General features: G+C 26.2%; 2 protein-coding genes and 1 pseudogene across 2 annotated transcripts; all 3 read right to left on the minus strand.

Moving 5' to 3' along the window:
- Positions 1–1,213: 1,213 nt before the first annotated feature.
- LOC124932874 (cytochrome P450 CYP72A219-like) lies at positions 1,214–21,851 on the minus strand. Its single transcript, XM_047473585.1, has 6 exons — positions 21,566–21,851; positions 21,157–21,374; positions 20,839–21,077; positions 20,351–20,729; positions 19,818–20,269; positions 1,214–1,250 (listed from the first exon to the last, which is right to left on the minus strand). The coding sequence occupies exons 1-5, from the start codon at positions 21,840–21,842 to the stop codon at positions 19,841–19,843; spliced, it is 1,542 nt and encodes a 513-aa protein (XP_047329541.1). The 5' UTR covers positions 21,843–21,851; the 3' UTR covers positions 1,214–1,250; positions 19,818–19,840.
- LOC124929704 (cytochrome P450 CYP72A219-like) lies at positions 6,375–8,866 on the minus strand. Its single transcript, XM_047470101.1, has 5 exons — positions 8,599–8,866; positions 7,687–7,904; positions 7,378–7,616; positions 6,890–7,298; positions 6,375–6,803 (listed from the first exon to the last, which is right to left on the minus strand). Exons 1-5 carry the CDS (start codon positions 8,864–8,866, stop codon positions 6,375–6,377), a joined length of 1,563 nt encoding a protein of 520 aa, XP_047326057.1.
- On the minus strand, positions 14,640–17,076 carry LOC124929705 (annotated as a pseudogene).
- Positions 21,852–27,255: the final 5,404 nt, after the last annotated feature.

Genomic DNA, 27,255 nt, shown 5'->3' on the forward strand with positions numbered 1-27,255 from the left:
TGTTTTATAATAAATTAGTTCTTGACGTATAAAAAATTAATTAGTTAAAAAATAATATAAAATAAAAACAAATGATGATATATTGAATTGTATGAACAATTTATAAATTTAAAATTCTTAACCGATAAGATCCAATAATAATGCAATTTGTTTGAGTTTTCTAAATGATGATGTTGAAATAGAGCATGTCGAACGAACAAACAAAATGTGTCGGAATTTTTTTACCAAATATTTTGAGCGACATTTAAATTATTCTTAGCCGATAATTATAACAATGTCAAATGATAATTGATTATTTAAATATATGATTGAAATAGTGAGAAAATAGTACAAATCATGTAAACGAGTCTCCATATGAAATATTAAATTAAATAACTTATTATTAAAAATATGAAAAATAATTTCAAATCCGATAATATTGTCTTCTTTGTTGCTAAGACGGGGGCGGACACGAACTCCAGAAAAAATCACCAAATACTATGAGTGATAATTTCTGATTCGACACGAAAATACAATCCGAATCGAACATGAAAAAAATAGGTTTGCGTCATTTATTTTTTGGATTTGGGTTACTAACAGGTGGACCCGTCTAACCTAATTAATTAATAAACATGTCAAAATTAGGCAACTTAAAATAACTCAAACTAGACACGTCAACCCGTTTACATTTTTATTTTTATTTTGTGTTTTTTCTTTCTTTTTACTCACAAATTTGATGCATTCACTATGTTTCAAGTTGACGCATTTCTCTTTTCTTCTCCAACTTCAAGCCGTCCTCTTAAAAATTAGAATTTTCAAAATTGGCCTGTTGTCTTGTTATTTCTTTCCCTCACTAATTATTAGATCTTGTAGCATTGTTACACACGTAACCATATTTTCGAGACCATTTAATCACTCTCAGTTACCCTCGTCGATAATTATTCATTTCTTACTAGTGTTGTAGCTGTTGGCATCATTGTGCAAAGTAATATTTATTTTTTTCCTTGACATGTAAGTGAATTTGTAATTTAGCTTTATTGTTATTTTATATTGATGTTATTTTAATCTGAATTAGAGATATAATATTTTGCTTAAATTGGGTTAGGATCGAGTTGAAATTGAAGGTCAAGCTCAATTTGATCGGTTTCAGATCAAGTAAAAGAAAATATTTATCAACTAATATTTGATTATTCAGATTCAAACAATCAAAAATTTAAAATATTACAAATTAGTGTGAAAGTTTAAAATGATATATAATTAAAACAAGTTATGTGAAAAAAAGAAGACAAGTTCAGTAACTAATACTCTAGTTAGGGGATTAGGTTTAGGCTTGAGATAGTTGCAATTCTTTGATAAAACCTCCCTTGCAAGCTCTGGCTCCAAAATGCGTACTCCTGGGCTACTTTTGATATGAGATATATAAATCTAGATAGAGTATAACTATAGGAAATTATAATGGTTGTTTGGTGAGTTTAATTATATTTATATTAAATTAAGTATACTTGATACTTTTGAAAAGGTATATTATAATACATATTCTAACCTGGTTCAAGAATGTATAAAATTTAATATTCTTCTTTTATCCTTCCATTTTATAAAATTATTTAAATTTATTTTTTTGTATTATATTTAAAATATAATAACAATAAATTATAACTAAATATTAGTTTATATTTAACTATATTTAATTTTCTAATTTAAATAATAATAATAATTAAAAATTTATACCATTATAATTTCAATATTATTTTATAAAATTATTATTATTAATATTTTATTTTATACAAACAATTAATATTTTTTAAATATACAAATATTTATAATAATACATAATTTTAAATATAATTATTAAATATTAATTAATATATATAAGTTTTATTTATATAACTATATAAGTTAAATTATAAATATATATATATATAATAATGTAAAAATATATTTATATGATAATTAAATATTATTTTTATTAATTTCAAAATAATTAATAATTAAAACTATCTTTCAAATAAATATTAAAATAATAATTAAAAATAATTTATATAATTTTATTATTAATATATAATATTTAAAAACAATTATATAAAAATGACTAAATTCTTATTAAAAAATTATTTGATTAAAACTATTATTAATTATATTTTATTTTAAATAATTTTATTTAATAAATAAACTAATTTTTTTATTATTATTTTAATTATAATAGAATATATATATATATATATATAATTATAATTTAATTATAATTATGAGAGACAAAATGATAAGAAGAAAAATGAACATTAGATAGTGAACTTCACGAGAATGAGATTCATTCATTCAAATTTAAAGAGGAAGAGATGATTAATGAATATTCGATAATTAAATCAAAATGATGAAATCAAACTCATGAATCAAACACCTCAATTTATTATTTTTCTCATTTCTCATTATAAGAAACTATTATTGAAGTCAAAACTATTTTTTCATATAAAAAATATTATTTATCCTTTTGGGTTAAATATAAAATGTAATAAATAATCAAAAAGATTAATTTATTTATAATTATTTATTCAGTATAAGAAAATTATGTACTCGTCAAATATAGTTGTAGACAAATAATCAAAAATAATTATTTATTTTTATTTAAATATATGGCAAATAAAATTCACAAATAACATTGGACTCTTTTTATTAATAAGTTAAAACTAATTTTTTTAATATAAAAGTTATTATTTATCATTTTGTGTTAAATATAAAAAATAGATAAATAATCAAAAAAAAGATTAATTTATTATTAACTATTTTTTCAATATAAAAAATATTATTTATCCGTCAAATATAAATTGTTGACAAATAATCAAAAATAGTAATTTATTTTTATTTAAATATAATGAATTGAAATAGTTAATTAATCCGTTGTCCCATTTTTTTCGTGCGCACAATTGGCACGATCGGCACGATCGGTACAATCGGCACGAACGACATAGTATTAACTCTAATAACTAGGTCGTTCATTCATCTGCAAAGCTTAGCTGGAAGGTTAGAGTTTCTAGTGTACCTTATTGATCTTTTTGTTATTGTGTTTTTCTATTCATCAAAATAGGAATAAATAAAAGCAATAAAAATAAGGAAGTCAGAGAATTGTGATGGAAGGAGTAAGGGATGTAGCTGAAAAAGAAATCGCTAGAATTGCTGAAGAAATTATCCATGAAAAGTAGGAATGCAACAAAAATAAAGAACTAATTACTGATATAAATTCTGAAGAAAGTGCAGTAGAAAAATATGTGGAAAATGAAGGAATATGGAAGGTTGGGTATAATGAAAGAGAAAACCTCATTGGACTTAAAAATCAAATCACAAAGCTACTGATGCATGCAAAGAAATGAGAGATTGTTCTCAACAAAGAGAAAATATAGCAAATAACCGTCCAATTGAATATACATTATCTTCAAGATTGGAATCTACTGAAGAAGGAAGAATACGAAAAGATAGTAAACTGATTAGTGTAAACAATGAAGGAGCTAATGAAGTCCCCCAAATCAAATAGCTATACTATCAGGAGAAATTCCAAGTATAAGGTAATGAATCTGGAAAAAGAATGCAGAAAAGAAAGCAAAAGATCATGCATAAAAGGTCAAATCTACTTGGGTGAGTTTAAAACAAAAGTTGAGATTCTCAACTCTCCTTTTGAATTTAAATTTCCCACTGAAGTGGAGGAAAAATACGTCAAAAATGGGAAAATGTATTTGTTGAGAACTACCGTGTATCTTTCCTAGACACTAAGGAATCACTAATGAAACAATGAGAGCAGAAAGGACTGAAGAAGGTTTATACAAACATCTATGATCTCTATTTTCTACAATTCATAAAGGGAACGAACTTGAATGATATTCTGAAAATTGTGCATACTTATATTGAATCCAACTGTATGAAGTTTGAGAGATGGTCTGAAGAATTGAGTCTTCTAAGAAAGTCAAATATGGTTCAAACTTAGGAACATCCCAACACAGATGTATAATGCAGAAACTCTAAGTTACTTTGTTAGTCTATTGGGGAAACTATTATATATGGACCCAATTACACAGGGAGGAGAGCACCTTACTTTTGCTAGAATAAGCAATAAAGTGCATCCTCAAAATACACTGCCAAAGAACATGACAATTATTGATATGAAGGAAAAACTCACAGTAATGAAAATCTCATATGAATGGAGGCCAAACATGTGTGCTTTCTGTAATACTTTCCAACATGTTAGTACTAAATGTGCAAAAGCAATTGGGGAAGAACATGAAATCATGAAAGCCCAGGAAGCAAAACAACAGGAAAATGAAACGAAAAAAATCAAGAATGGAAGAGCATATTGTGAAAGTAAATGATAGTGATAAAAAATACAAAAATGAGAAAAATGCAGAAGAGGAAAGTAAGAAAGATTCGAGGGAAAATGAAAGTAGTGAAGGAAAGAAAATAAATGGAATCAAGGTGAAGAGGAAAAGAAAATTTTCTATAATGCGAAGGATCGGAATGGAAATGAAAGATGAATCTCGAGTTGTTGTTGAGGAAACTCAAGAGGAAAATACCCAAAATTTCAAAGTTGAAGTAGAGAATTCTAAAGCCGATAAAAAAAATTTCAAAACCAATGTGGAGTCTGAGCCTAAAGTTGAAGCCGAAGATAATGAAAACAAGAACACATAAATTCAAGTTGAAGATAACAAAGATAAAAGTCCTGAAATTCTCAGAAACAATTCTTTCTATCAAATCAAAACGAGCTCGTACAAAGAGAGAATTCAAAATGAGAAACAACAATACTCATCATCATTTTCAATACAACCTCCTTTCATCGTCAGAGTAACGAGAAAAGGAAGAGGAATGGGAAGAATGTCTCTCAATGAAAACGGATGGCATGAGAAAATGCTATGCTGGGATAGTTAAGTTTGAATATAGTTTTTTCTGTTTGTAATCTCTGTTTTTTTTTTAGAATATATGAATGTTACCAATTAGTTTTTTTTAGGATCTTTTGATTGTCATCCTTAATCATAGTTAGGGTTTTCTAGCTTTGATTTCTAACCCTCCCACTTTTGGGATTTTAATGAAATGGTTCTAACCGTTTTTCCAAAAAAAAATATATCGCAAATTAAGTTTTAAATATATTGTTATATATATATAATATAATTTTTAAAAAAATGGTTCATATATATATATAATATATTTATATAAATTATCATTTAGCTTGTACATTTACACGAGTAATGATATAAAAATGAGAAAAAAATTACGGTAAAAATGTGATAACATTTTTAATTTACTCTCACATATATATATATATATCCAAATTAACCACAGCACTCAACCCGACAATTCAGACATTTTAAAAAAAATTAAACATCAAAACTTTAAAACGTCTCGTGTTCATCAAATTTGGTGTAAAAATTAAAATATAAAATGTCGTTAGCCTAGTTAGTTAAAAAGTTGTACTTGTTTTGTTAGATTGCAAATTCAAAATATACATATAACATTTTTATTTAATTTTTAACCGTTTTAAGTTTAAGAGTGAGTTAACCCATAATCCGACTCAAGTATCCATTACTCTCACATATATCCAAATTAACTACAACTCTTTACCCGACAATCCGAACATTTTAAAAATTAAGCATTATTATATATAGATTATAAAAATAATGAATACAAATAGAATTATATATATATATATATATAATATATTAAAAAAATTCTATAAAACACTTATATATTATGTTAATATAATTAAATTAATTTTTTATTTTTAAAATTGATTAATTCTTGGTTAATGTTTTATTTTTTTTAATCAAATAAAGAAATAAAAGAAGGAATAAAAGCAATTATATAAATAATGTAGAATTATTAATATATAAATATTTATTGAAGAACACTTATTATTTTAATATATTTATATTAAATTTTTATTCTTAATATTTATTAATTTTTAAATTCTTAATATTGATTATATACTTCATTTATTAGCCATAAACAAAAATGAAATAAGGAAAATAAGGATTCTTATTCATATTCTTGACCAACGGTTTGACCTGTATAACCGTATTCATTTACTCTTATACCAAAAATCAAATTAATTACTTTGACCGAACAATTTAGATTTAAACATTATTATATATATATATATATATATATATATATATATATATATATATATATATATATATTTCCGTTCAGAAATACTCAAACTTTTAAAATGTATAAACGTCGCTAAAATACTAAAACTTTTAAAATGTATAAACGTCGCTAAAATACTCAAACTTTTAAAATGTATAAACGTCGCTAAAATACTAAAACCAGTATTATTGTCAAGACGTTATTATTTGTCATTGGTCCATAGTCTCTTCTTATTAGAGAAATAAAAACAAAAATAAAATGTTGGTCTACTATATCTCATGCATAATGAGTTGTACACCAAATTGAGGTTGAATGGTGAGGACATAATATGGGGCATGGATATAATTAGGAGACAGCTCGAATGCGAATCGTTGAAGGATCATAGCTATAGTCATCTTTGCCTCTAGCATCGAGAAATTCTGTCCAACGCAAACTCTCGGCCCGCAACTAAACGGGAAATACGAGACTTGACCTTTTGTAGCCTTCAATATTCCTTCCGCGAATCGCTCTGGCTTGAATTCTTTTGCGTCGTCTCCCCAAATCTCTTTGTCTTGATGGACAAATATGATGGGTAAATTTATTGATGTCCCAGCTTGCAAATGAAGTGATTCTCCTAGTTTCACATCTTCCTTAATGAACCTATTGAGTTCAGCCGCCGGAGGAAAAATCCTTAGCACCTCGTACAATATCATTGTTACCTTAGAAATACATGAGAATAATCAGCAACAAACTGGCATGTTAGCATGTACAAGGGATGGGAGAGTTTAAGGTTAAATTTACTTACAATCTTAAGGCGGTTGAGCCCATCGAAATCTGGTTTGTTATTCTTCCCAAATACCTGTAAAACTTCTTCTCTTGCTCGATGTTGCCATTCTTGATGTTGAGATAATAGGTACATTGTCCAAAGGAGTAAAGACGAGGTGGTTTCCTGACCGGCGAAATAGAAGAGCTTGCATTCTTCTACTACGTCTTTAATAGTCATTCCCATATTAATCTTCTTCCCATGTTTACTAACAGCTTGGTGTTGATTAGCCTCTCTGTTGTTGCATTCTAGTAATATGTTCAACAAATCTTCTTTGTTAGCTTCTCCAGCTTCCAAATCCTTCATTCTTCTCTTGATTAGATCAATTAGTAAATCATCTAATTCTTTATATATACTCTTCATTCTCATGTTTCTCTTTGTGGGTAGAAACCTACATTAATTGATCATAACAGAGCATGTTTATAATTTTACAAGTTTATTTACCTTAAAAAGAGAGGTTATATATATACCTCGATCCTGGAATGTATATCGATCTTAGAGCTTGAGTAAGGAGGTCAGCTTGTATTTGGAGAAGTTTAAATATCTTCCTTCCTTGTTCGTAGGAGTTCCCGAAAGCTGTTCGAGAAATGGCATCAGCAGTCAAGGATTGGAAGTATGGCCATATGTCCAACTCTTTTGAGGTCTTCATTGCCTTTTGCCATGCAGTTATCATGTCACCACAACTCACTTGAAATGCTGGAAGCATAAGCTACATAGATTTCGATTCGAGTCTTTACAACCAGAACATTTACCAAAAAAATAAAAAATTATTATGTTACCTTTAACTTCTCCATATGAAAAGCAGGGTTGACAATTTTTCTGTGTTTGGTCCATTGATCAAGATCATAGGTAGCAACTCCAGTAACCAAAAGTTTGGTGAGAGGATTCGTTTGGGCCTTGAGATAGTTGAAATTCTTTGACAGCACCTCCTTTATTAGATCTGGTTCCATTATGTATACTCTTGGTATGTTTGCAATCCATATAAATGTGTTCTTACCTAGCATTTTCAAATAATTAAGTTTTGTAAATGGTTCATGTTTGTAGACTCAAAATTATGACTATAATAATGACATGAGTTATTGTGTTCTACTCCAAACTTTTATTTGGACCAATTTATTATTTGAGGTTGAATTTGGATTTTTTTGGCCAAATTGGCTCAAACTATAAATATTTTAGTCTCATCTTATTTTTACTTAAATTTTCGTTTTTATAATTAATTTGTCACGTTTTTAAATGTAATATATTTAAGAACATTTTATATGTATTTTTTTAAAATTAAATATTATTTTCGAGATTTACACCTTCTAATTTGTCTAACTTGATATGAGTGAATACATAATATGTAATATGAGGAAATATTTAAGAAAAATTGAAGAGAGATATATAGGTTTGGTATTTATTTATCTTTTAAACTTCTAATGATATAATTTTGTGTATATTCTATTAATTTGGACCTATTTATATTTTAAATTAAATATTTTTTTGAGATATATGCATTCAAAATTGTCGAATATAATTTGAATACCTTGAAAATGTGTAATATATGAAAATAATTTAAAAAATCTTGCTATTATGTTTTTATAAATGTGGTTAAAGTAAGAAGATGGCATTGATTTATTGTGAGAAATTGAAGTCAAATATATCATCGTTCAAAATCCGAGCCTTAGTTTTATCAAAAACATAGTAAGTACCATAGGTTTGGACGTTCTGGTGAAGAAATGGAAAGATGCGTTTAAGAATGTCGTCTGAAAAGGTAATGGGAGCGGAACGTGCCTGCTTGATTGCAGCAGAGTAATCTTTGAGATCGCCATACATAATTCTATATGGATTTCCCCTGAATCCTTGACTTGCTAGATGCTTCTCCATCCTCTTGGGTTTCAACCAAATCCATTCTAGAAACTTCCATCCATACCATACCGCCATCGCCAACGCTACCGCGACCATGTACGAAGCATCCATCTTTCAGAGAGATCTAGATTAGATAGATGTGGTTTTAGACAGGTTCACACCATGCATGCATTTATATATGTAGACTCAATGGCAAAAAGGGAATTAATTTACATGGATATAGATAATCTTAATTTATTTCTATTTTTAAAATAGTTGAGTTTACAATAATTAGGCCTTGTTTGATACTAAATAAATCTTATTTGATGTCAAAGTTTAATATTTAGATAAGATGATCTATATATATTGGAGATTTACTATTTTAAAATAATATTAGCTTATTTTAGTATCTTGCTACATCAAACAAGCTCTTAAATATATGGAATAGATATATTTACATAATTGATAATATAAATATTATATATTAAATCTTCTGTTAATCAATTAATGGTATATGTATATATTAAATAAATATAAACTTTATACCATTAACTTCTATTTTTAATATTATTATATATTTTTTATTAGTATTTATATATACATATTATAAATATATAATCAAATAATAAATATTTACATTTTATAATAATTATTTTTACCTTTTAATTTATATAAAATATTAATTTATTCAATCTATATAAAAATTAAATATACATAAAATATATTAATTAGCTACTTTTTAAAAGTATAACAATTTATTAATTTAAAAAAACATATATAATAAACTAATAATTAATATCATAATGATAACATCTTACATTATAAAAAACAAAAACAAAAATTAATAACATAATGAATGGTTTTAAAAACATATAAATTGAAAAATAATATAATGATTTTTGACAATTCAAATGTGTTTGAATAGGTGATCTTGAGTTCAAAATGGTAAAAAGAAACCTACCAAACTAGTTATAGGGAAAGTATGTAATATTAAGCTCGGATATAGGGAAATTTGATCAAAACTTTTTTACAATATATTTTGAACACAGTTGAAATTATTCTTAGTCCATAGTAATTGGTAAACAATACCAAATAATAATTGATCATCTACATACTACATGACTGAAATAGTGAAAAAATAATACAAATCATGTAATTGAGTCTCCATACCAAAGATTAAATTAAATAACTCATTATTGAAAATATGAAAAACAATTTCAGATCCGATAAGTTTGTCTTCTTTGTTGTTAAGATAAGGACGGGGATGGACACGAATTAGAGAAAAAAATCACCAACACTATGAGTGATAATTTCTAACCCGACACAAAAATACGACCCGAACCGAACACGAAAAAAATAGGTTTGCTTCATTTATTTTTTAGAGTTGGGTTAAAATGAGATTGACACGTCTAACCTAAGAGTGTAAACGAGTCAAGCTGCTCGTGAGTAGGTCGGTCAAAGGTTGACCCGAGCTAGGTAAAATCCGTTTGACCGAGCTCGAGATGAGTTCGAGTAGCTCGAACTTTATATTTGTTGTCGAGTAGCTCGTTATATATATATAAATATATATATATATATATATATATATTATTATGATGTTTTCTAAGATTCGTTGTAGAGTCTGTTGGGAGAAGTTAATCATTCTTTTCGAAGATTTACGAGTTCGATAACTTATTAAGTATTTTTTTTTTCATGCAATGTTTTGTCGTTTTCCTTAAAGGATTTTTTTCATTTTTAATATACACAACAAAATTATAATATAATATATAACAAATCAAACCTTAATTTCTCTCCTCCTTCCATTTTTAAATAGTTAGCTCATCTCTCTCTTCTCATTCCATCATGTTTTCTCCTCCTTCCATTCCCAGTCAAACTCATTTATCTTCTTCTTCTATTCCCAACCAAACGGCCTAATCCTTCTCTCTTCTTCTTTCATTTTCAAACTGTAAAACTCCTCTCTCTTTCTTCTCTTTTCTCCATTTTCAGATTTTATTTCCATCAAAAGATATTATAGAGGTGTATATTTTTTTAGATTCTACTATTAACGGGTAGTTTTTTCATAGTCTTACTTTTAATCTTGTAAAATTTGAAAATTATAATATGATCAGTGTATCATATTAACAAACTTTTAATATTTGTGATAAATATCTTTTAAATATTTAATTTCGTTTGTAATTTCTAATAAAATATTTATAATGGATGATTATCTTTAAATTATATGATTGTATTTATATTTTTTATTCTTAAATAATGTTGTGATTATATATGGGTAGTTTGTGATATATATATATATATATATATATATATATATATATATATATATATATATATATTATATAAAAGGCCGAATCCGAAAATATTTATTGCTGAAAAAATTATTGGTATTATACTATTATTTCTTATTCTTAAATAATGTTGTGATTATATTATATATATATATATATATATATATATATTATATAAAAGGGCTAATTCAGGAATTATTTGTTGCTGAAAAAATTATTAGTATTATAAAATTGTGGTAAATACATGTTATCAGGTGAATAGACTCGAGATTGCAATTATAAAATATTAATGCATATTAATCGGCTTTTGAAGAATAAATAATATATCAAATTATTTATTTAAATACCGAACCAAATTAATATAACTATTTTAACTTGTTTATTAATATTAATTTATATTTTTTATTTTTTTTGAAATAGTTTAAAATTCAGAAATATAAAAAACTATTTAACCCTTATATTTATATAAATTATTATTTTAATTTTTATATTTTACTCTTTTAAGTAATTTATATTATTAATTATATTGAAATTAATAAAAAAAAATAATATATAATTATTATATAAATGTAATTTTAAAATCAATAATACTATTATATGATTTAAATTAGGATCATCGCCACTGCCATCTTTGCCTCTAACAAGGCGAAATTCTGGCCTATGCAAACTCTGGGTCCCGAACTAAACGGGAAATAAGAGTGTTGACCCTTTATCATCACCTCGGAAATCCCTTCTGCAAATCTCTTTCTTTGAATTTCTTAGCATCATTTCCCCAAATCTTCTCATGGCCGGTGAAGTAGTATTAGATCTGTATAGAATATAATAAATATAATTTAATATAGTATTATATTATATTATATTACACTAACAACCTCCATCCAGGAATATATATTGAGCTTAGACTAACAACCTCCACTTGTTAGACATCCACTTCTTTCTGCCAGGCCAGACCCGGTAACAAAATTTGAATTTGCATTAATCCTTGCAATTCTCGGGCCAGGCCGGCCCTAATACCATCACAAGTCTAGTGTAAATATTCAATCGAAATCCAAATTTTATTCTATCCAATATGTATTCAGGCAATTGTTAATTTATCTTACCATCATCTAAATGATGAAATCTGCATTCACTAAATTTATCAATCATGTTAGAAAATTGAATTAAATCTTGGGAGCGTACCTAAATTTGTAATGATTACGTTTGTTTTCTATTAATAATAAGAAGATTATGTCTTAAGTGAACATTTTTTTTTTATTTTTTTAATATGATTAAATTTACATAATACCGATGTTATTATTTATATTTAAATTATTCATTTAATTAAAAAATCGTTTAAACAATTAGATTAAAAATTAATAAAGAATAACAATTAATAATTAATTGACTAGAAGGTTTTCAAGAAAAATAAAAGTTTTCACACAAATCCAAAAATTTTCCAAATCTAATATCTAGACCTCTCATTATAATACATAAAATATTTTAATTTACTATTCAGCTTATAAACAAAATAGTAATATTACAAATATATCTCATACTTATAATTGATTCCTAATTAATTATTTGAAAAAAATTATGTTTTAATAGATTATTTTAAATGAATTTATCATATATAATTACTAAATAATATTTGAATCTAAATGTTGAATTAAATTTAAGAAATGTATTTTTTTTTAGAAAATGGTTAAAATTATTTCATTAAAATTTTAAAAGTAGAAGGGTCAAGAATCAAAACTAGACAAATTTTAGCTATGATTAAATGATGACAATTAAACGACCCTAAAGAATCTGATTAGTAGCAATCAAACATACCAGAAATATAGATTACAAACAAATATTACAAATTGTATCAAATCCTAATTATCTCAATTAACATTTTTATTTTCATACCAACCTGATGTTTTGTCTTCCTTTTATCTTATCTTTCATCTTTCAATTCCAAGAAATATTGTTATTATTTCTAAAGGACATTTGTAATAATATCGTTAATATGAACTTATAATTAAAGATATTTCGATAAATTAAGGTGGGCATAATGCAACTAAACCATCAATAGAAAATATATTAATATAAAAAAACAAAATACTAGTGTGAAATGTGCCCTAACATGTAACATAATCTTAATTTGTCTAATTTTAAATATTTTTCATTTCACTTTTCTAAATAAATTTAAATTTTGAAAAACTAAAAAAAAATTAAACATGTTTGAAAAAAAGTGTATTAATAAGGTTTGAACCATGAACTAGTAAATTAATCTATTGAAAAAAAATTTAATTAGTTAAACTATTTTTTTTTTTTGTTAATTATAATACAATCCTATTATATTTATTCATAAAATTTATTTTTTTCGTCAATGCTGATTTTATATATATCAAACTAGTTTTCATTTTTATTGTCCATTTTTTTATTATTTTTTTATATTTTAAATTTATAAAATAGTACATCAAGTTTCTAATTGATTAATACTTAAGGTAAAAAACACGAATTACAAAAGAGTGTCGATAATAAAATTAGCTTCAAAGAAGCGTGGCTAATATAATATGATGTGTAGCGACAATAAAATTAATTATTACCAACGCTACTTAAGCACCTAACAAATTTACTGACACGATTCAGTTGATATTTTGATAAAAAAATTTAGAGTTAAGGTAGATATGAAAAAAAAAATTGATTAGACTTAATACCGATAAAATTTTGGATAAAATAAATTAATAAATGTAAGTTTTATCATTTTTGTAATAATTAAATAAACAAACAGTAATTTATTGAATTTTTAAAAAAATTAAGTGATAATGTCACATTTTTACAGTAAAAAAAATTTGTGGGGTGGCTTCCAGCACACCCTAACTCCTACATATATTTGTCCCGGATTTTGAGCTATATAATTAAAATGTTAACGTTAAATGATTATATCTCGACGGACTAGCTAAGTCATGGTCTCACATATGAAATAATACAAATTAAGTTATGACAAATCGTAACAAAAAAAAAATTACAAAGAAAAATGCAAATACTAAGTCATAAAAACAACAAGCAAGATAAAACATAAATCAATAATAAAATTGACTCATTTAAGACTGAGATGAACAACATGCAGTAATAAAAAAGTTTGTTTATTGGTGTTATGAAATATGAACAATTATCTAAGATCGAGTTTGAGAAATGAAAATCAAACTAGAATGAAATATTTAAGTTTCATTGTTTTTCAAATTAGTATATAATTATTTTATTATTTATGATAAATTAAAAAAAAAACCAATAAAATCATTTAAATACAAGTTAATAACTTAATTAGTCCTAAGTTTTATGCATCTAAATATTCAAAATCAATTAAAGTATCTATTTGAGTTCAATATTTGAAATTTATATAAAATAAATTATTCTTTATATAATAACTAGTTTATTTATTATTAAATTTAATGTATTTTATAATTTTAAGATAAAACAATTTAAAACTAAATTATTGAAATTTCCGTCGATAAATGCTAAAACCTCTTAAAATAGTATAAACGTCGCTAAAATACTAAAACCAGAAAGTATTATTGTCAAGACGTTATTATTCGTCATTGTCCATAGTCTCGTCTTGATTAGAGAAATAAAAACAAAAATAAAATGTTGGTCTACTATATCTCACGCATAATGAGTTGTACACCAAATTGAGGTTGAATGCTGAGGATATAATATGGGGCATGGATATAATTAGGAGAAAGCTCAAATGTGAATCGTTGAAGGATCATAGATATAGCCATCTTTGCCTCTAGCATCGTGAAATTCTGTCCAACGCAAACTCTCGGCCCCCAACTAAACGGGAAATACGAGATTTGACCTTTTGTAGCCTTCAATATCCCTTCCGCGAATCGCTCAGGCTTGAATTCTTTTGCGTCGTCTCCCCAAATCTCTTTGTCTTGATGGACAAATATTATGGGCAAATTTATAGCTGTCCCAGCTTGCAAATGAAGTGATTCTCCTAGTTTCACATCTTCCTTAATGAACCTATTGAGCTCAGCCGCAGGAGGAAAAAGCCTTAGCACCTCATACAAAATCATTGTTACCTTAAAAGTACATGAGAAGAATCATTAACAAACTGGCATGTTAGCATGGACAAAGGAGGAGAGAGTTTAAGGTAAAAATCACTTACAATCTTAAGGCGGATGATCCCATCGAAATCCAGCTTGTTATCCTTCCCAAATACCTTTAAAACTTCTTCTCTTGCTCGTTGTTGCCATTCTTGATGTTGAGATAATAGGTACATTGTCCAAAGAAGTAAAGCCGAGCTGGTTTCATGACCGGCTAAATAAAAGAGCTTGCATTCTTCTACTACTTCCTTAATAGTCATTCCCATATTAATCTTCTTCCCATGTTTACTAACAGCTTGGTGTTGATTAGCCTCTCTGTTGTTGCATTCTAGTAATATGCTCAACAAATCTTCATTGTTAGCTTCTCCAGCTTCCAAATCTTTCATTCTTCTCTTGATTAGATCAATGAGTAAATCATCTAATTCCTTATATATACTCTTCATTCTCATGTTTCTCTTTGTGGGTAGAAACCTACATTAATTGATCATAACAGAGCATGTTTATAATTTACAAGTTTACTTACCTTAAAAAGAGAAGTTATATATATATATATATACCTCGATCCTGGAATGTTATCGATCTTAGAGCTTGAGTAAGGAGGTCAGCTTGTATTTGGAGAAGTTGAAATATCGTCCTTCCTTGTTCGTAGGAGTTCCCAAAAGCTGTACGAGAAATGGCATCAGCAGACAAGGATTGGAAATATGGCCATATGTCCAACTCTTTTGAGTCCTTCATTGCCTTTTCTCATGCACTTATCATGTCACCACAACTCACTTGAAATGCTGGAATCATAAGCTACAAAGATTTCGATTCGAGTCTTCAAAACTAGAACTTTTATCAAAAAAATAAAAAATAAATAAAAAATTATTATGTTACCTTTAACTTCTCCATATGAAAAGCAGGGTTGACAATTTTTCTGTGTTTGGTCCATTGATCATGATCATAGGTAGCCACTCCAGTAACCAAAAGTTTGGGCCTTGAGATAGTTGAAATTCTTTGACAACACCTACTTTATTAGTTCTGGTTCCATTATGTATACTCTTGGTATGTTTGCAAACCATATAAATGTGTTCTTACCTATCATTTTCAAATAATTAAGTTTCGCAAATGGTTCGTGTTTGAAGACTCGAAATTATGATTATAAAGACAGAGTTATTGTATTATGTCACTAAGTTATGGTCTTTACTTCAATTTTTTATTTGGACCCAATTGTTATTTGAGGCTCGAATTTGGGTCGTTTTCACCAAATTGGCTCAATCTAAAAATGTTAAAATGTCAGTTCATCTTATTTTATTTTTTTTCTAATTAATTTGTCACATTTTTAATTGAAGTGATATTTGGAGACATTTTATACGTATTTTTTTAAATTAAATATTGTTTTCAATAGTTACAGGAAATATTTGAGAAAAATTGAAGAGATATGTTTAATATTTATTTTTCAAAAAAATTATAATGACGTATTTGTGTTTTTAGTTATATATATATATATATATATATATATATTTAGATATATATGCGTTTAAAATTGTGAAACAGAATGCTTTAAAAATGTGTAATATGTGAGAATAATTTGAAAAATAAAAAAAAAATTATATTATGTTTTTATAAATGTGGCTAAAGAAATAAATGGGCATTGATTTGTTTGAGAGAATTTGAAGTCAAATATAACATCGTTCAAAATTAGAGCCTTATTTTTATCGAAAACATAATACATACCATAGACTTGGACGTTCTGATGAAGAAATGGAAAGATGCGTTTAAGAATGTCGTCTGAAAAGGAAATGGGAGTGGAACGCGCCTGTATGATTGCAGCAGAGTAATCTTTGAGATTGCCATACATAATTCTATATGGATTTCCCTTGAATCCTTGACTTGTCAGATGCTTCTCCATCCTCTTGGGTTTCAACCAAATCCATTCTAGAAACTTCCATCCATACCATACCGCCATCGCCAACGTTACCGCGACCATGTACAAAGCATCCATCTTTCAGAGAAATCAAAATAGATAATTAGATGTGGTTTTAGACTGGTTCCCATGCCTTTTATATATACATGCATTTTTTAAATTTTAGTATATAATATTATTAATTAGAAAAATGATTGGGAGAGGGAATTTGAAGAAGGGAACGGGAAAGAATGATGTGGCTCAATTTGATTAGCCAAAAAAATAACAAAATTTCTCCTTCTTCTCTCTCCTTCACATTTTATGTGATGTAATGATACATCATTCCCCTCCTCATTCCCCTCAAATTCCCTCCCTTATCATTCTTCTATTAATTATATATTATAAAATATCTGATTTAATCTATACTATAGACCTTATTGTTGTTGAAGAGGATTTGAAAGACATATAAATGGATTAGGGACTTTAGGATAAGAGAAATTGAATGGATAAGCCAAATTTTTCCATAAGTCAGTTTTCAATATTAGAATGAAGAAAAAAAAAGTGTAATTAGATTTATTTTCAATATTAGAATGAAGAAAAAAAAAGTGTAACTAGATTTATGTACTTATACAATTAGTTTATCTATCTTTTATGTACTAATAAAAGATTATTTAAACATTGTACTATAAAAAAGGGCTCATTTAACATTTTTAGTAATCATAATTAATTTTTATTTTTAAATTTATATATTTATTTATTAAATATTAATATATTTTTTCTCTCTTTTTTCTATTAATTAAATTAAAATAATTGGTGATAAATGCTCGTATATAAAATAAAATTAAAATAATAAATAATAAATACTTATATAAAAATAATAAAAAAAAAATATATAAAAAAATAAAAATAAAGAGTTTATTTATTAATAAAAAAGAAAGAGAGAAAAAATATATTAATATTTAATTAATAAATATATAAATTAAAAAATAAAAATTAATTATAGTTTACTAAATGGATTAAATGAAACAATTTTTTATTTTTATTAGTACATACAGTTTAACGTCTGAGTGGAGCTTTTTTTCCTTAAAATTCTTTAAAAGAATATTGATATTATAATATTAATATATTATTTATTTCTTACTCTATATTATATATAATATAATAAAAAAAATTATATTATATATATATATATAATATATTAATATTTTTTTTCTCTCTACATTATATATATAATATAAAAATATATTAATTTTTTTCACTTTTTATTATTGTATAATATTTTTATATTGTAACTATTTTATATTTCAAATCTTTTTTATTTTTAATTTTTTAATTTTTTTTATCATAAATTCAACTTTTCTATAGAAATTAAAAATCATTTTCAAGTTTAAAAAAATCAGAAAAAAAATTAATGCTGTATTTTAATACCTTATAATTATATTTATTTTAATGGTTGGGGCCACAACATTTTAATTTATATTGAGCCCCTATCCGGTATGTTGTATGGACTTAATTGAAAAAAATGAATTAATTATCTGAATACAAATAATTTGTAAAAATGAAATTTGGGAATGAAAATGATCGTGTGTGACACTGGATGGAAAAAAAAAATAAAAGGATGAGAGATAGAATTTTTATGTTTTCAAAGAATCCGATTGTGCCACCACTTAATTCCTTCTTAAATTCCCTTTAACAAATTTCTATCCATCAATCATATCTCTAATATTTATTTCTTCTTTATTTTTTAAATAGTTACTTCAAACTATTTTTAAATTTTGATACTAAATAAATCTTATTTGATGTCAAAGTTTATTATTTAGATAAGATGATCTATATATATTTAGGATTTATTATTGTAAAATAATATTAGCTTATTTTAGTGATTTTTTTTTAAATCACAAATAAACTCTTAAATATATTGATTTTTTTTAAGAAATAATCTTAAAGAGCTAAGTTAAATATATAGAACTTGAATTATAGAGATAAATATATGTTAAATAATTTATCAAGATAAATATTATATATTAAATCATTTGTCAATCAATTAATGATATATATATATATATATATATTAAATAAATATAAACTTTATATCTTTAACTTATTTTTTATTATTTGTATATTTATAAGTGGATATACAAGATTATTAATATGGTTAAATTTTTACTTTTTCTTAAAAAATTCTTTTATTTCAGTTTTTAGATATTTGAATTAATTTTCATTAACTTTTATTGAAACTTGAATTTTGAATCAAATTAATTTATATAATTCTTAATTTATATTTTCCTTAAATTGAAGAGGTTATAACTGTGAACTTCTTCCTATCTTCCTAAATTACAAATATATATATTATTTTTATAAAATTTTATATTTATATTATAGCTATCATAATTTAATTTACTTCTATACTTTTTAATTAGTATTTATATATTGTGATTTAAAAATATATATGTGCATAAAAATATTTGTATATAAATTTGTGTTCCAATCAAATAAATTTTTTTATTATATAATGTTTAAACAATTATCAATATTACAAATTATCCTTCTTTTGAGATAAAAAAATCCAACTTTTGAGTATGTTGGACTAGCATCCTATGATATAGGATGACTTGATGCGATGTTTAGTGTTTAAATCTTGTTAATATATATTTTTATTTCATTTGAATGATAGGTGTATAAGTCTAGATCACAATTATAATAATAATAAAATATGTGATCAAACACACATGTTAAGAAGTTAACTCGGTTAATTTTATTAATAATTCTGTCAAGCAAATAAATAAAAGACAAATTTGGTATTATTCTCATATATTGTGATATAATTAAAAACAAGTTATGTGAAAAAAGAAAGACAAGTTTTCTATAGTTTATGCATAATCAAGGGTGCACCAAACTGAGGTTTAGTGGTGATGATGGGGTGAGGGGCATGAGCATAAGAAGGAGAAAGCTCGAACGAGAAACTTTGAAGGATCATCGCCACGGCCATCTTTGCCTCTAACAAAGCGAAATTCTGGCCTATGCAAACTCTGGGTCCCGAACTAAACGGGAAATAAGAGTGTTGACCCTTTGTCGCCTTGGAAATCCCTTGAACAAATCTCTCTGGTTTGAATTCCTTAGCATCATCGCCCCAAATCTTCTTATCATGGTGAAGTAGTATTATGGGCAAAGTTACCATAGTCCCAGCTTTCAAGTTAAGTGATTCTCCTAGTTTAATGTCTTCATTAATGATTCTGTCTAGTTGAACCACTGGCGGGTAAAGTCTTAACACTTCATTAAGTATCATTGTCACCTGAAAAAACAATTAATAAAATGTATGAGAAAATCCAATTACATGTATTGAATGAATTAGTCAACTATTTTTACTACTTACAATCTTAAGATGAACAAGTCCATCGATATTCGGTTTTCCATCCTTTCCAAATACTTGAAAAACTTCATCTCTTGCTCGTTGTTGCCATTCTTGATGATGAGCCAATAGAACCATTGTCCAAACAAGTAAAACCGCTGTAGTTTCTTGACCAGCAAAGTAGAAAAGCTTGCATTCATCAACAATCTCTTTAATGGTCATCCCCTTTCCATATTTTCCCTCATCCCTAAAGTTGGATTCTAGTAATATCCCTAGTAAGTCTTCATTAGTAGCTTCTCCAGCTTTTAATGCCTGAATTCTCTTATTGGCAAGATCGGTGAGTAACTTGTTCAATTGTTTCTCAATATTCTTCAATCTCCTGTTTCTACTTGTGGGCAAAAACCTATATATATATATATATATATATATATATATATACAAATCAATAATTCACTAGTTAAAAGTGATCAAACTTGTATATATATACTTAGCTAGGTAGGGCTAATAACTACCTCCATCCCGGAATATATATTGAGGATAGAACTTGAATGGTGAGTTCAACTTGGAGCTTGAGAAGCTGAAAAATCTTCCTCCCTTGTTGATAAGAGCTACTGAAAGCAGTTCTAGAAATGGCATCAGCTGATAGGGTTTGTATATGTGGCCAGACATCCACTTCTTTCGAATCCTCCATTGCCTTTTCCCATCCACTTATCATCTCAACGCAACTCACGTGAAATGCTGGAAGCATAAGCTAAACACAACAGAAACAGAGTGTGACAAAAACATAATCGGGATTCGAAGGCAATGGAGATGATTGACTGACTGACTACCTTTAACTTCTCCATGTGGAAAGCAGGGTTGATAATTTTTCTATGTTTAACCCATTTATCAAGTTCGTAGGTAACAAGTCCAGTAACCAATATTCTAACTAAAGGATTAGTTTGGGGCTTGAGATAGTTGAAATTCTTTGATAAAACCTCCCTCGCAAGTTCCGGCTCCAAAATGTGTACTCTTGGTATATGTCCGAACCACATGAATGACTTCCTCCCTAGTATGAGATGAAAACATGCATGGATCTAATTAATTAATTTAGACGATGAAATCTGTTATAAGTATGTTAATTTATTCAAAGACCTCCCCTGTTCTGTTCCAAATTATTATATTTATTTGCTCTATCTGTACTTCCACAACATAAACGGCTATTTATTCTTCATTATCTAGAAAGAAAGGAAGAAATACCATAGGTGTTGATGGTTTTGTGAAGGAAGGGGACAACACGTGGAACTATGTCGTCGGAGAGGGAGATGGGGGTAGAACGGGCAAGTTTGGAAAGGGCAGAAAAGTCTTTTAAATCACCAAACAGGACCTTATATGGATTTCCACGGTAACCTTGGCTTCTAAGATGGTTCTCGACCCTTCTGGGTTTGAGCCAAATCCATTCCAGAATTCCCCATCCCCACCACGCTGCCACCGCCGCCACCAGTAAGTAGCTTACTTTCTCCGTCAATTCATACATTTTTTACAGTGAGAGAGAGAGTGTGTTTAAATTTCTTTGGAAAAAAGCTATGTCAGGACGAGTATATAAACTAGACTTCAAGGATAGATTGGGGATTTAAACAAAATAATATTATAATGTTTACTTTTAACAGTGTTATGAAATTTAGGTAATTTTAACTCAAAAGTTCATTAAAAAAATATTATAATTGTTTTAACTCATTAAAAAAATATTATAATTGTCTGTCAAAAAAAAATTATAATATTTATTTTTACATCCATTTTTTTACTTTATTTTTATATATATTATATATATATTTATTAACTTTATAAATTTAACTTAAACAAATTAAACATCACTAAATATACGTAAATTATATTGCGCGATCAAAAAAAATTACATCAGAACAAACACTATTCATGTGTAATGTAACTAGTTGGTAAGATGTGTCGATAAGCGTGATAAATTTTGTTTTTTAGTTAATTTGTATCAGATGTATTGATATGCGTAATAAATTTTAGTGTATTATAATTATTTCGTGTTAGATTTTTAGTGTATTATAATTATTTCGTGTTAGATGTGTTATAATTGTGATAAATTTTATAATATGTAATCATTTCGTATCAGATGTGTTGATAATTGTAATAAATTTTATAATGTGTAGTTATTTTCGTGTTAGATGATTTTGACTATAAATAGATATATGGGGTAAAATATAGTCATTATATCCCACTGTTTTAATTCTATCGAATGTACATAGGTCTTGTTTGATGAATGAATTATTAGGATAAAACTTAGTTTTTATCCCAAAATTCAATCATCACACCATCTATCTAATCAATTTATTTATATCTTAAAATACCAAAATTATTCCTTAATTTTTTAATATAAATTAATTATTAAATAAAAATTTAGAGAGACAAAAGATAATTTGATCAAAAATAAATAAAATTATTTTTTTTCTACTTTTAATCAAACAAGATTTTTTTTTTTTAAAAAAAAACAAACAAAACCCTCCAAAACCACTTCCTCAAAAATGCTCATATACTTTCAACTTTGGTTAAAAATGTTTTATTCGATCAATATCCTACAACCACAATGAAGATATCCTATTGTGTCGGGTTTATATAAAAAAAATTGAAGATTCAATTACTATAATGTACCAATTAAGTGACCGATTATAGTCTTGTGTAGAAGAAGTTTTCATAAAAAGATGGAGCAATGGGAGATTCGTACTAAGAGATATATGCACGCATGACTTGATACCATCTAAAAAGTAGCAATGAAACTTCGTATAAAAGCACATGAACATATGCATCAAAGCGATCAAAGCGATGCTTTAAATGAAAATATTGTGAGTATTAAGACATTATTTAATTTTTTAAGATTATTATTCAAACACACTATAATTAATTATTTAAACCTCACCCATGCTCGAAACTAAAGTGTTGTTCACGAAATATTCTAAATTCAAAGCAATTAAAGTTTAATCACGCGTGGAAATGTGTGGAAATTTTACGTACAAATATGCGTTGTTTGAATAGAGAAACTTTATATTATTAGCATTTTAGGTTGTTTTTGCCGGACAACCGTTGTAGCTGAAAAGTAGTAGGGTTAGAGATGATATTATCACAAACAATCCAATAGAGTTGTTGGTCAGTTTGAATCAAATTTTTTTTAAAGAAAAAAATATATTTAGAAATAACTAGACACATTAACTAATAAAAAATTTATTAAAATGTACTTACTAAAAAAATACTAGTTCATCTAACTTATATTAGTAACAGTTAATTTTATTTTTTTAATTTATATATTTATTAATTAAATATTTATATTTTCTTCTCTCCTTATTTGTATAAATTAAATAATTAATTTCATTAATTTTATCTTTTTTTTTATTACGATCTTCTTCCTATATCCGTTTCTATTTCATCTTTGTACAATATCAGTTTTTATTTCTCTTTTTTTTTATTTCATCTCCTTCCTACATTAATTTTATTTTCTTTTGATATACAACAACATTAAGTCGACTAGTAATGGCTTTCAAATATAAGACTAATAACAAATGCATGACTTCATCTTTCTGTTAATATGACTCTTATAAATCCAATATAACTCTTAAGATCAAACATAAATAAATATAAGTGAAACTCTAAAATCAATATTTTTCTTACACTTAACTAATTTTAGATAATGGTGATGATCAAATTTTTTTAATAGTTAACTAATTTTGTAGTGGTGATGATCAATTTTTTTTTTTTGCAATTAGCTAATTTCATATAGTGGTGATATAAATAAGTTTAGCATTTTGTTATAAATAATGTTTCTAGTTTTGAGTTTTTTCATAAATATGTTGGGCCTTAGATTTGTTATCATTTATACAAAAGATCAATTATATAAAAGAATTCAAATGAAGTAGATCAAATTTTGCTAAATGAAATTTTGTTCTAATTTTTAATATTTCAATATAAACACATACCAAAGACATAAATATTAGTAGAACTCTAAACCAAATTATTTTTAACAGAGACTATTTCTATTTGTATAAAGAAAATAAAATTAATATAGGAAAAAGATGAAATGGAACAAAGAGAAATAGAAAGGTAAATTAAAGAAAATAAAATTAGTATAGGAAGAAGGTGAAATGGAACAAATTAAATAGAAATTAAGAAGAAGAAAAAAAATAGAAATTGATATATGAAGAAGACGAAATAATAAATTAGATAAAATTAGAGAGATTAATTAATTAATTATAAAAAAATGAGAAATAATACATATATTTAATTAATAAATATATAAATAAAATATATTTTTATTATCGAAAACTAAATTGAGTCTATATTTTTTTATAATAGATACGTTTAAATAAAATTTTATTAATTAATACATCTAATTGAGTAATTGAGCTAGTTGTACAAATAAATACGTCTAAATGAACTTAATTATTTTTTAATAAATATATGTATAATTGATAAAAAAAAATTAGTTTCAAATATATATTTTTTAAATGATCCATGCAAAATGATATAAATGAGAGTAGTTTAAACTCGACGACAAGAAGATTGCAAAATTCAAAAAAAAAATTAAAATAAAGCATAATACGAAAAGGTTCACCAATGGTCAAAGAATAAATAACAAAAAAAACAAATTTAATGAACACAGAAGTCTTCAAGAATGAGTTCTCGACCGCCTTAATCGGTTTACCTAATGAAACATCCTTATTTGTTATAATAATAAAATTATGTATTAAATGCATTGGTCGACCACGATCACAAAACTTTATACAATTTCTTTCAAGCCAGATGATTCATCATGAGATAAACAGGATATGGGCCCAACAACTTAAACCAATCGAGCTCACTTTCTCTATCCACATTTCCAAACAGCTAACAATAGATTTCGACATAACCCACTAAATATCAGTCATGTTTTATAATAAGCTCTAAATCGCAATCAGCCAATCACTATATTACAGTGTAAGATCAAGTGATGAGCTGACTCGGCCTCTCTGTGACACATTCTACAACGGTTAGCCACAATACATTATTTTTTTCATTCATCTATCATCCGTCAAAATCCCTCCATGCATTACACTTCATCCAAAGAACGAGATTTTTTATGGAAACTTAGAGTCCCACAACTTCTCCTATATTAGATCGTAAAGATCATTCTCTGCAATTAAAGAGTAGCAATGACTAACCTTAAAATTATCAATATCTTGTCAACGTAAAACACCACACAAAGAAATATTCAACTCTTACGCCCCATTAAGTTCAACACTTTATCATGTCAAGAAAACTCTTTAGTATTTAGTCTTCTTATGTACATGATTCTCATTGCAAAACTATTAAAGCTCATGTATAACATGTCCTTAATTGTAGTATCTCTACATATAGAGATCGAGGCAAGAACCGAGAACGATGAGGAAAGACTTTTGACATTACATCATACGTTATCCCAAAAAGTGATCGAAGATCCATCACCAACCGAAAATAAGCATTGTCCATAAAAAGACATCCACATTATCGAGATGTTACTCAAAATATCGCACCCCAATGCCTGATTAATAGGTGCATTAGTCAGCCCAATTTTGATGTACTTACCTATGATTATAATAGCCCATAGGAGGTAGGCTCTTAGATAAATTTATAAATATATTTTCTTTTAAATTTAGTTAGATTTATTTTAATTTAAAGTGTTATTAGTGAGGATAAAAAATGATTCACTAAGGTAATTCAAGTGATAAGAATAGTTCTTAAAAGATCAAACGTTAAAATCGTTTAAGCATAATAATAACATGAGAGGAGAGTAAATAAAAAATAAAAAAACATCAAATACAAAAATAAGAATAAAATAACAATGAAAAAAGATTTAAAAACTAAATTAGAATGTCAGGTAAAAAGTGTTTTATTAGTTTCTTACATCAAACAATATAAATATTAACCTAGTTGGTTAAAGAGTTATACTTATTTTGTTAGGTTGCGAGTTCGAAACATATCTATAGTATTTTTAATTTTATTTTTAACCGTTTTAAGTTTATGTGCAGATCAACCTAGAATCCGACCCAAATATCCATTTACTCTCACATATATATCCAAATTAACCACAACTCTCGACCCGGCAATTCGGATACTTTTAAAATTAGGAATCATTATATATATATATATTGTTACAATATCTCGCGTTCATCAAATTTGGTGTTGAATTAAGAATATAAAGTTTTATTAGTCTAGTTGGTTAAAGAGTTGTACTTGTTTTGTTAGGTTGCGAGTTCGAAACATACTTATAGCATTTTTTATTTTATTTTGAACCGTTTTAAGTTTATTGGCGGGTCAACCCAGAATCCGACCCAAGTATCAATTTACTCTCACATATTTATCCAAATTAACCACAACTCTCGACCCGGCAATCTGGATACTTTAAAAATTAAGCATCATTATATATATATATATTAGTTAGTTTAAAAGTTGAACTTATATTGTTATAACGTCTCGCGTTCATCAAATTTGATGTTGAATTAAAAATATAAAGTGTTATTAACCTACTAGGTTAAAAAGTTGTACTTGTTTTGTTAGGTTGCGATTTCAAAGCATATTTATAACATTTTTATTTTATTTTTAACCGTTTTAAGTTTATGGGCGGGTCAACTCAGAATCCGACCCAAGTATCCATTTACTCTCACATATATATTCAAATTAACCACATCTCTTGACCCGACAATCCGGACACTTTCAAAATTAAGCAACATTATATATATATATATATATATATATATATATATATATATATATATATATATATATATATATATATATATATATATTAGTTAGTTAAAATGATGAACTTATATTGTTACAACGTCCCGCGTTTATCAAATTTGGTGTTAAATTAAAAAAAATGTTATTAGCCTAGTTGGTTAAAGAGTTGTACTTGT

Source organism: Impatiens glandulifera, chromosome 3, assembly GCF_907164915.1.
Source record: "Impatiens glandulifera chromosome 3, dImpGla2.1, whole genome shotgun sequence".
Lineage (NCBI taxonomy): Eukaryota > Viridiplantae > Streptophyta > Magnoliopsida > Ericales > Balsaminaceae > Impatiens > Impatiens glandulifera.